Genomic DNA, 11,078 nt, shown 5'->3' on the forward strand with positions numbered 1-11,078 from the left:
GCACTCTACCCAGGGGACAGCTTGAGGCTCTGTCTCAAAAAAAAAAAAAAACGTAACTATAAATTGGCTGTACATTGTTCTTCGTACCATAAAGTCCAGGAACAGGAAGACAGTGGGTTAGGCTGCTAGTCAGGAGCAGAATGCTTTACACCAGGGATAAAATGCTTTCCAGCAATTGCTCCCATGGGGAAGGTGTGTGACTGAAGTTGAAAGCTGTCTCAAAAATTTTACACACCTCACGTAGCTTGGACTGGTATGAGCTGTTTTTCTTTCCTCACTAGTATCATCACTGTGCAATTTCAAGTAGAACATAGGGATCTTAACACCAGTTACCCTTCCTCCTTTATCACAGATTCCTTAGATATCTGTATGTGTTTAGAAACACATCAAACAGGATTATAACTTTTGCTTTCAGTTGTCAAACATAATCTCAAAAGCTCAAGAGTGAAAGCGTGATTACACGTCTACCCTTCCAGCCCATCTTTCTGCCTTCCTAGGGCTCTGCCTCCTTCTGGACTGGAGGACTCTAATGATCCTGTTGGAGCAGGTCGGCTGGTTCCTTTTATCTGAGAATGTCTTTATTCACTTTCATTCCTGAAGAATGTTTTACTGGATATGAAGCAATGGTTTGACAGTTCTTTGCTTTCATCACTTAGAAAATGTTATTCTGCTTCCTTCTGACAAGAAATCAGATGATAGTTTCTACTGAGAAACCCACAGCTCCAGGACCAGTGTCCCCTGCAGATCATGCATTACTTCCCTGTGTGCTATCTCGAGTTTATCTTTAGTTTAAGAAATTTCAGCCTGGAATGGTGGCTTGAACCTGTAATCCCAGCACTCTGCGAGGCTGAGGTGGGACGATCCCTTGAGCTCAGGAGTTCAAAGTTCAAGAGCAAGATCCCATCTGTACAAGAAATAGAAAAACAAACTGGGTATGGTGGTAGACACCTATATTCCCAGCTACTCGGGAGGCTGAGGCAGGAGGACCGCTTGAGCCCAGGAGTGTGAGGCCACTGTACTCTGTCTCCAAAAAAGAGAAAGAAAAGGAAAGAAATTTCATTAGTTGTACCTGGACATAGATTTCCTGAGTTCATCCTGTTTAATGTAGAATCCAAATGTCTATCTTTGACCAAATTTGGGGAGTTTTTATCCATTATTTATTTAAGTATTTTTTTTCAATTCCATACTTTTTTTTTCCTCTTGGGAGTTTGATCTTCTATTATTGTTCTGCAGATCTCTGAGGCTGTTTTTTTCCCTCAGAGTATTTCCTTCATTGTTCAGATTGGTTCTGTTGAGCCGTCCTTTAAGTTTGTCCATTTTTCCTTTTATCATTTCCATTTTGCTACTGAGCCCATTCAGTGAGATTACAATTTCCATTGTAAAGAAAAACATTCTCAGGACCCCTAAAAGGGAGAACTGAGTTGCACAAGCATGGCCTCCCCTCCCCAGTGAGGTGCACGGTCCTCTCTTAAAAAATGAAGAGGCTTAGAAAATGATGACACAGGGATTGGGGGGTCAGGTAGTGAAGCTGCTTGTGGTCTTGTTATGCTGATAAGCCCCATAGTCACAGCCCTTAGGGAAGTGCTATTTATTCAGATCTTTAGGGATGACCTGAATAGGCAGGGCCAGCTGTGTTTAACAGTTTGCACAGAGGAAAATCTCTCCCATCCTCCCCACAAAGACAGCCATGTAGCATATTCCTTTTCACCCACAGCCATCTCAATATATGACAAAGAAATGTATTTGGGTATAAAAGACTTCTTATTTCCTTCAGCCCTTAAAAAAAATCCTTCAAAATATACAGCGCTTATAAAATTAGTGCATGTTAGTTATAACCTTAGGACTGTAGCCTGAATAAACTCTTTTTCTTTTTTTTTTTTGGAGACAGAGTCTCACTGTATAGCCCTGGGTAGAGAGAGTACTGTGACCTCACAGCTCATAGCAACCTCAAACTCTTGGGCTTAAGCGATTCTCTTACCTCAGCCTCCCAAGTAACTGGGACTACAGGTGCCTGCCACAACACCCAGCTGTTTTCTTTGTTATTGTTGTTTAGCTGGCCCAGGCCAAGCTCTAACCCGCCAGCCTTGATGCATGTTGCTGGCGCCATAACCACTGTGCTTCAGGCGCTGAGCCTAGCCTGAATGAACTCTTAAATGTCAATTAGAAATTCATCTCCACAGAAGCAAACCCAGCAAGAAATACAATCACTTCTCTGCACCCTGAGAAGTGCCTGCGCTCTCTGCGTTGGCCGATTACCCCCTTTATTGCATGTTCCTTATACTTAATCCAGATGTACTGGGAGCCCATCCACAGGAGATGCTCAGCCAAAGCACTCGGCTGTGCTCCTCCCAGGCTCAGCCTCAAAATCCTTTTTTTTTGGAGACAGAGTCTCACTCTTTCGCCTTGGGGTAGAGCGCTCTGGAAGAAGCCAGTGTGCTCAGCAAGGTGCTGGGCAGGCAGGCATGTGAGGTAGGCTAGGCGATGGGAGTGCTGCTGTTTCCAGGAGGAGGTGCATGTGGTCTCCAGGGCCCCTCCTGTACTTTCCCTTTTCCGGTTCAAAGGCCATACTCTGTATAATTTAAAGATGTTTATCCTGAGCCAAATTTGAGGACCATAGCCTAGAGCCAAGCCCAAGAAGCCTTGAACAAGTGGACTCAGGTGGTGGAGTGACAGGTTTTATACATTTCAAGGAGACAGAAATTACAGGTAAAGTCATAATCAAGATGTAGAAGGCATACGTTGCTTTGGCCCAAAAAGGTGGGACATCTCAAGGGTACGTTTAAAGATTCTTCAGTTGACAACTGACTGGAAGGCTTAGGCTTTGTCTAATAGACCAGAAGTCAGCAGAAAGGCATGCTGAGTTAAGATAAGGGTCTGTTAATCAGAGACAAACAAGCGCAGGCCCAAGTGGTTTGCTGTGTATATTGAGGACCAACAGGTGGTGTTGTCTTGCAGAGCTTTAGGCCTGTTAATGAGTCACAAAGGACATCTCTAAGGAGGGAGGGGGCATGATGAGGCAGGTCTGGTTAGTATACAGAGGTGGTCACCACAAGGAACTAGGCCTCCTATATTGATACGCACAGGTGGTGCATGTCTGGTTGGTGAAAATTAGGTCAACTTGAGGTGGTCAGCTGTGGAGCATCTATTGTACTTTGTAATAACAACTGTGATTTCTTGGCTCGGCGCCTATAGCTCAGCCGGCTAAGGCGCCAGCCACATACACCTAAGGTGGCAGGTTCGAATCCCCAGCCCGGACCCGCCAAACAACAGTGACTGCTGCAACCAAAAAATAGCCGGGCATTGTGGCGGGCACCTGTGGTCCCAGCTACTTGGGAGGCGGAGGTAGGAGACTCGCTTGAGCCCAGGAGTTGGAGGTTGCTGTGAGCTGTAATGCCACGGCACTCTACCCAGGGGGACAGCTTGAGGCTCTGTCTCAAAAAAAAAAAAAAAAAAAAACAAAACTGTGATTTCTTCTTTGAATCATGTGTTATGTAGATGTCTTTTGCTTGATTTTCAAACAGATGGCACCAAATTTAAGTAGGGAGAATAGAGCAATTGGTCTCTATTATAACCTATGGGGTAAGTTGGATTTTCTCCCTATAAACATGCCTTTCTTTGCGTAGAGGTTACTTTATCTATAGCTCATGTCTGATCTTCATGTGGACTGGCTGGGGGCCACTGTAAAGAACATCTTCACTTTGGCATCAGCCAGCAGGACCTCGGGCCTCAGTGGAGACGGCAGAGACAGGGTGATGTTCATCTCCCTGAAAGACCTTTTTTTTTTTTTTTTTTTTTTGGGACAGAGCCTCAAGCTGTCCCCCTGGGTAGAGTGCTGTGGCATCACAGCTCACAGCAACCTCCAACTCCTGGGCTCAAGCGAGTCTCCTGCCTCTGCCTCCCAAGTAGCTGGGACCACAGGCGCCCGCCACAACTCCCGGCTATTTTTTGGTTGCAGCCGTCATTGCTGTTTGGTGGGTCCGGGCTGGGGATTCAAACCCGCCACCTTAGGTGTACGTGGCTGGCGCCTTAGCAGGTTGAGCTATAGGTGCCGAGCCAAAGACCTTATTTTTTAAGAACAGAGCCTGACAATAGTCTCTTTTCTCTCCTGGAGGGTCTGTACAAGCTCATCAAGTGTGCACTGGATTGGCCCTCAGGAAGCTCAGAGACAGAGTGCATTTCTTGAATTTGCTGGTGACACGGCTCAGGAAGAAGGTGAGGCTGTCCCATCAGACCAGTCAGGAAGACACTGACACTTGCAGCATGGGGTCTTCCTACCAGAGCTGTTCCCATGGGTGGGCATATACGGGCTCTGCGCACCTGCTAAGTGCAGCCCCATGTGACCCTGGATGTCCACCTGCCCTCTCTGCGCTTGTCTCCTTCCTAACCAAGAAGAGGGCTGTTGTGGGAGTAATTTGCATAGCTCACATGTGATCAGTGAGAATCTGCTGAAAAAGACAGAATGTCTAGACCAGGGTGCGGCGCTAGAGGCGCTCCATGCACCTCAGGCTGCCCCGATGTCACTTGCCCACTCGACAGGCCCAAGGAGTGGCCAGGGTGCTATGCTCAGCTCAGCTAGGTAAAAGCCTGTTGGTGCTCCTCCTGTTGGTAGCACCACAGTGAGTGCCACCCTTTGAGATCCCCTGGTCCAGTGCGTTTCTGAGGGGTAAGGCTGTGATCATGCTTTGCTGAAAGCCACTTGAATTCCAGCACAAATTTCATCCTGTTACCCCTGTGGCTGGTATCACACCCTCAGTTTGATTGCTCCAAATTCATAATATCTTTTTGTTTTTTACTTTAAAAAGATAATGGTGGCTTGGCACTTATGGCTCTAGCGGCTAAGGCTTCAGCCACATATACCTAAGCTGGCGAGTTTGAATCCAGCCCTGGCTCGCCAAACAACGACGGCTGCAACCAAAAAATAGCCGGGTGTTGTGGCAGGCACCTGTGGTCCCAGCTACTTGGGAGGCGGAGGCAGGAGACTCACTGGAGCCCAGGAGTTAGAGGTTGCTGTGAGCTGTGATGCCATGGCACTTCACCCAGGGCGATAGCTTGAGGCTCTGTCTCAAAAAAACAAAAATAAAAAGATAATGGTAAAATATGCATAACAGATTTTACCATTTTAACTATTTTTATGTGCCCCTTCACTGGCACTAAGTACATTCATAATACTGTGTAAATTTTCATACACCCCCAAATGGAAACTCTGCACCTATAAGCAGTAACTCCCCCTCTGCTGCCCTGGTATCCCCCTGCCTGCTCTCTGTCTCTGCAAGTCGTCTCTTCCAGGGCCTCCCATGGACAGGGTCAGACAGTATCTGTCCTTTTCTGTCTAGCTTCTCTCACTCAGTATGATGTTTCAGGGTTCATTTGTGTGTGTGTCAGAGAGCCTCACTCCTCAGGGCTGAAAATATTCTGTTGTGTGAACTGACCACATTTTGTTCATCTGCTTGTGTGTAGATAGACATTTGGGTTGTTTTGGACAGTAAATAATTCTGTTTGAACATTCCTGTGTGAGTTTCTGTGCAAACTTATGTTTTCAATTCTCCTGGGTATATACTTGGAAGTAGAATTGCTGGTCCCTCTAAGGATTCTACATGCAGCCTTCTCAGGAACCACCAGACTGTTTTCTGAAGCAGGAGAACCATTTCCATCCCCTCCCCCTCACCCAGAGGTGTGAAGGCTCTGTTTTTTCCAAATCCTCACCACACTAGTTGTTTTCTTTTCTTTTTTGAGACAGAGCCTCAAGCTGTCCCCCTGGGTAGAGTGCTGTGACATCACAGCTCACAGCAACCTCCAACTCCTGGGCTCAAGCAAGTCTCCTGCCTCAGCCTTCCAAGTAGCTGGGACCACAGGCGCCCGCCACAATGCCTGGCTATTTTTTGGTTGCAGCCTTCGTTGTTTGGCGAGCCAGGGCTGGATTTGAACCCGCCAGCTTAAGTGTATGTGGCTGGCGCCTTAGCCGCTTAAGCCACAGGCGCAGAGCCACTAGTTGTTTTCTCTTTGTGATTCTATCTGTGAGGTGTCATCTTGTGGTTTATTTGTGTTTTCCTGATAAAAGGTGATGTTTTCTTGGGCTGCTTGGTCATTTATACGTCTTATTTGGAGAAATGTCTGTTTAGATCATCAGTCTTCTCAGGGCTGAGTCATAAGAATTCTCCTCGTGTCCCTGGGCATAAGCCCTAACCAGATGTGGGGCTGATGGCCTTTCCTCCTACTGTCCTATTATTTCCTGATGGTATCTTTTGGAGTACAGACATTTTTCATTGTGATCAATTCTAGTTTATCTACTTTTTCTTGTTGCTTGTGCTTCTGGCTCTTTCTATCCTGTTGCTTTTTGTTTCTCATGAAACAAAAGAGGGAACTTTCAGCTCAGTGCCTGTGGCTCAAGTGGATAAGACACCAACTGAGTACACCTGAGCTAGTGAGTTCAAATCCAGCCCAGGGCGACAGCTTGAGGCTCTGTCTCAAAAAACAAACAAAGAGGGAACTTTCAACTGCCCTCTCAAGTTTATAAATATGTGAATTATACTGTGATGCTGCAGGTACAGGCCTGGCTCCAGATATTGGATGCCTTAACTTTTTTTTTACCTTCCAAAGATTTTTTTCTTTCTTTCTTTTTTTTTGGAGACAGAGCCTCAAGCTATCCCCCTGGGTAGAGTGCTGTGGCATCACAGCTCACAGCAACCTCAACGCCTGGGCTTAAGCAATTCTCTTGCCTGAGCCTCCCAAGTAGCTGGGACTGCAGGTACTCACTACAATGCCCGGCTATTTTTTGGTTGTAGTTGCCATTGTGGTTTGGTGGCCCCGGGCTGGATTTGAACCCACCAGCTCTGGTGTATGTGGTTGGTGCCTTAGTTGCTTGAGCTATAGGCGCCACCCCCAAAATTTTTATTTTATTTATTTGTTTGTTTATTTATTTATATTTTTCTGAAGCAGAAAACGCTATGGCATCATAGCTCACAGCAACCTCAAACTCTTGGGCTTAAGCAATTCTCTTGCTTCAGCCTCCCAAGTAGCTGGGACTACAGGAGTCTGCCACAATGCCTGGCTATTTTTTGTTGCAGTTGTCATTGTTTATTTAGCTGGCCTGTGCCAGGTTCAGACCCGCCACCCTCGGTGTATGTGGCTAGCGCTGTAACCACTGAGCTATGGGCGCCAAGCCTATTTGTTTATTTTTAAATGGCAAATAAGTATTGTGTATTTATGACATACAATGTTGCTGTGAAGTATATACCTTGTGGAACAGCTACGTCAGGCACGTGAACATACTCAGCACTTCATGTACTTACCGTGTTTTGATGACGTTTGATGTCTTGATTGGACGTGCGTCTTTATTGTTGCAGTGGAGATGAACTTGACCACTTTCCATTTCTGTTGGTGAGATTAAAGATCTTTGCATACCTGTGGGAGGAAGGAAACTCCAGACCTGTGACGGTCTAGTGTTGTCCCTTCCCAGTTCTACCTGTGTTGGAATTTTGTACTTGAACACACTCGTACACAAATACTACAAATAAAAAACATATAAATAGGCCAGGCATGGTGGCTGACACCTATAATCCTAATACTCTGAGAGGCAGAGGTAGATGAATCACGTGAGCTCAGGAATTTTAAGTTGTTGTGAGCTACAGTGATGCCACTGACCTCTACCCAGGGCACAGAGTGAGACTCTGTCTCAGAAAAAAAATTTTTTAAAAATAGATTGTGGTTTTATCTTGTTAATATAGATGATTTGATCAGTCTGGGGAAAATGTTCTTAAAGTATTTTTTGTAGTTTTTCTTTTTTTTTTACTTAACTGTGCCAGATCATGAGGGTCCTCATGAAGTGGACCCAGTGTGTATGGGACAAATTCAAAAATAAATTATCCATAGGCATCCCCAAATAGGAAAAGTAGTATTTTCTCTTCCTGAGAATAAGATAGGACGGTGAAAGGTATGGAGAGTGTGTGTGAATTTCCCTGTCTGCTTACTCTTGTTCTCTCCTTGCGTGAGGGATAGGACAAAGTGAAGGGAAGCGCCCAAGGTAGGGGCCAGACCAGGGTCCCCAGGGAGGCTGGGCTGGGGACACAGGCGGGAATCCCCTGGCCACACTGCAGCCACCTGTAGCCATTCCTGTGTTCTGCAACTCCCCTTTCCCAGCCTTCTGGTCACCCCCGCCTCTCCTCTGCCTCCAGGTCTCCCACCTGCCTCTCAGAAGCTTCAGCATCAGCCCTCCCAGCTCCTTTGCAGCTGCCCCTCTAGCTCTGCCCTTTTTTTTTTTTTTTTGCAGTTTTTGGCTGGGGCTGGGTTTGAACCTGCCACCTCTGGCATATGGGGCCGGCGCCCTACCCTTTTGAGCCATAGGCGCTGCCCCAGCTCTGCCCTTTTTAATTAACAGAAAAGAAAAATCCATACTTCCCTTTGATTACTTGCAGTTTTCTAGAAGCATTTGTTTGTACCCGGGACTAGAGCTTGGGAAGAGGATGTTAAGGGCCTGTCTCTCTGTCAGGTTCCACACACAAACTTGCCCCCACAGCCTTGGAGTCCAAAACAGAGCACAGGTGTAGATGTTGATGGCCAATCAGGAGGTGGGAAGATCAGAGTGAGGTGTTGGGGTGCAGGTCTACATGTGATCACACCCAACCAGAGGAGACCCTGGCTTGCGGCTCCTCTCATGCTCTCATCTGGACCTGTGCACCTGCTGCCTCCTTCCTAACACTGCTCCTGCATGGCCTCCCAGGTGCTGCAGAAACCCCTTGAGCTGGACACTGTCCAGCGTGAGCTTCCCCATGAGATGGACCAAGTGCACCTGGAGGTTTTGGAGCTACGGACGCAGGTGGCAGAGCTGGGGGCACATCTCACAGTCACCTGGCAGGAAGGAAGAGAACCTTCAGGCCAGAAGCAGCCACAAGCCTCTGACACTGCAGCTCTCAGGAAAGAGGTGGGTTCCCTGCTCTGCCCCAAAGGGCCCAGGCAGCTCCTGCCAGTGGCCCCTCTGGACTCTTGCTGTAAAACATGTGCTTGCGGCTCGGCGCCTATAGCTCAACCGGCTAAGGCGCCAGCCACGTACACCTAGGGTGGCGGGTTCGAATCCCCAGCCTGGACCCGCCAAACAACAATGACGGCTGCAACCAAAAAATAGCCGGGCGTTGTGGCGGGCGCCTGTGGTCCCAGCTACTTGGGAGGCGGAGGCAGGAGACTCGCTTGAGCCCAGGAGTTGGAGGTTGCTGTGAGCTGTAATGCCACGGCACTCTGCCCAGGGGGACAGCTTGAGGCTCTGTCTAAAAAAAAAAAAAAAAAAACATGTGCTTGCTGGTGCCCCACCTGCAGCGCCCTGGGCTATGGCAGGGGTAATGCCTGACTGCCCAGGCTCTACCCTTTCTTTTCTTCCTCTGCCTTCTTCCTCCAGGAGCTGCTCTCACTCTGGTCCTCTACTTTGTCTGCTCACACCACTGATGGTGTATAGCTCCAACCCTCAGGTCTCCTTCAGTTAAAAGCATCTGAAGCAGGAAACTAAAGATGGCTATTGTGTTTTCTTTAAATAAGGCCATCCATGGCTTGCTAAGAGGGTGTCCTGCCCTACCTAGTGCCATGTAATGGCCCTCCAGCATGAGGGACCACATGGTGCTCACTGCAACCTTCAGAGCTGCCTGGGCTGCATCACCCACGGCTGTGCCCCTAGTCCCAGTCAATCCCTCCACACGAGCACCTCCAGCCCTGGGACTGGGTTAAAGCCAAGGTTCTGGGCAGTGGAGCGGGCTCTAGACCCTGACTCGGTGGTGTCACAGAACTGACCCGCAGCCCCCCTCTTAAGGCTGTGAGGGAAGGTTAAAAAGGTCAGACTGCCTACTGGTGGAGGCAGTGACCTTCTAGTGACCTGTGGTCACCTGTGGTTACTGATGGTGACTTATCAATCAGTGCAAGGTTTTAGGGATGGTAAAATGATGTCTGGAAGGCTCTCAGTGCTCTCTGGAAGAATTAGCACAGAAGTGGAAGGCTGTGGATATCCCCACAGCCTGGGTTACAAAGGGCCTGCTGCCAGGAATGCATAGAGTGGCCTGGAGAAGCAGGAACAGCCTGTGGCTCTCTCAGGCCAGATCTGCCTTTGTGTAGGTAGAACTGTCAGGATGCTGGGGAGAAGACAGGGCCAGGCTGGGGAGAGTGGGGGCACCTGCACTTATTGGTAGATAGATGCTGCCCCCAGGGGCTCACTGCCCCTGCCCTGACTCTTAGGCCTCTCCAAGTCCAGAAACTGCAGGGTTGGCTCCTGGCCCAGCTGGTAGCACCACATGGGGGTGCAGGTTGCATCCCTGTACCTCTTTTCTCACACCTGCACACAGCTTGTCCCAAGACACTGCCAGAAGCTCCCCAGGCATGAGGGGCTCTGGGAGCATTCTCGTTAGCAGCACTTGCATGATTCATTTTTTTCCCACTTGTTTGGAATGAAGGGGCAAGAAATAACACAAATAAGCATTATTTATTTATTTATTTTTGAGACAGAGTGTCACTTTGTCACCCTTGGTAGAATGTCATCACAGCTCATAGCAACCTCAAACTCTTGGGCTTAAGCAGTTCTCAGCCTCCTGAGTAACTGGGACTACAGACTTCTACCACAACGCCCAGCAATTGTTAGAGACAGGATCTTGCTGTTGGTCAGGCTGATCTCCAAACTATGAGCTCAGGCAATCTACCCACCTCGGGCTCCCAGAATGCTGAGATTATGAGCGTGAGCCACCATGCCTGGCAATAAGCAGAATTTAAAATTAAGGTTCTGGGGCGGCGCCTGTGGCTCATGGGTAGGGCACCGGCCCCATATACCGAGGGTGGTGGGTTCAAACCCGGCCCTGGCCAAACTGCAAGAAAAAATAGCTGGGTATTGTGGTAGGTGCCTGTAGTCCCAGCTACTCAGGTTGAGGCGAGAGAATCGCCTAAGCCCAGGAGCTGGAGGTTGCTGTAAGCTGTGTGATGCCACAATACTCTACTGAGGGCTATAAAATGAGACTCTGGGCTCGGCGCCTATAGCTCAACCGGCTAAGGCGCCAGCCACGTACACCTAAGGTGGCGGGTTCGAATCCCCAGCCCGGGCCCGCCAAACAACAATG

At 48.3% G+C, this 11,078-nt stretch overlaps 1 protein-coding gene across 1 annotated transcript in view; it reads left to right on the plus strand.

Moving 5' to 3' along the window:
* Window positions 1–11,078, plus strand: part of CCDC57 (coiled-coil domain containing 57) — a 136,577-nt gene that overhangs the window by 65,911 nt on the left and 59,588 nt on the right. Inside the window, exons 13-14 of the mRNA XM_012802827.2 lie at window positions 4,112–4,212; window positions 8,717–8,917. Coding sequence (XP_012658281.1) covers window positions 4,112–4,212; window positions 8,717–8,917 — 302 coding nt within the window. The remainder of the gene's footprint in view (window positions 1–4,111; window positions 4,213–8,716; window positions 8,918–11,078) is intronic.

Source organism: Otolemur garnettii, unplaced genomic scaffold (genome assembly GCF_000181295.1).
Source record: "Otolemur garnettii isolate 467f Iridium unplaced genomic scaffold, OtoGar3 scaffold00018, whole genome shotgun sequence".
In the NCBI taxonomy this organism is placed as follows: Eukaryota; Metazoa; Chordata; class Mammalia; order Primates; family Galagidae; genus Otolemur; species Otolemur garnettii.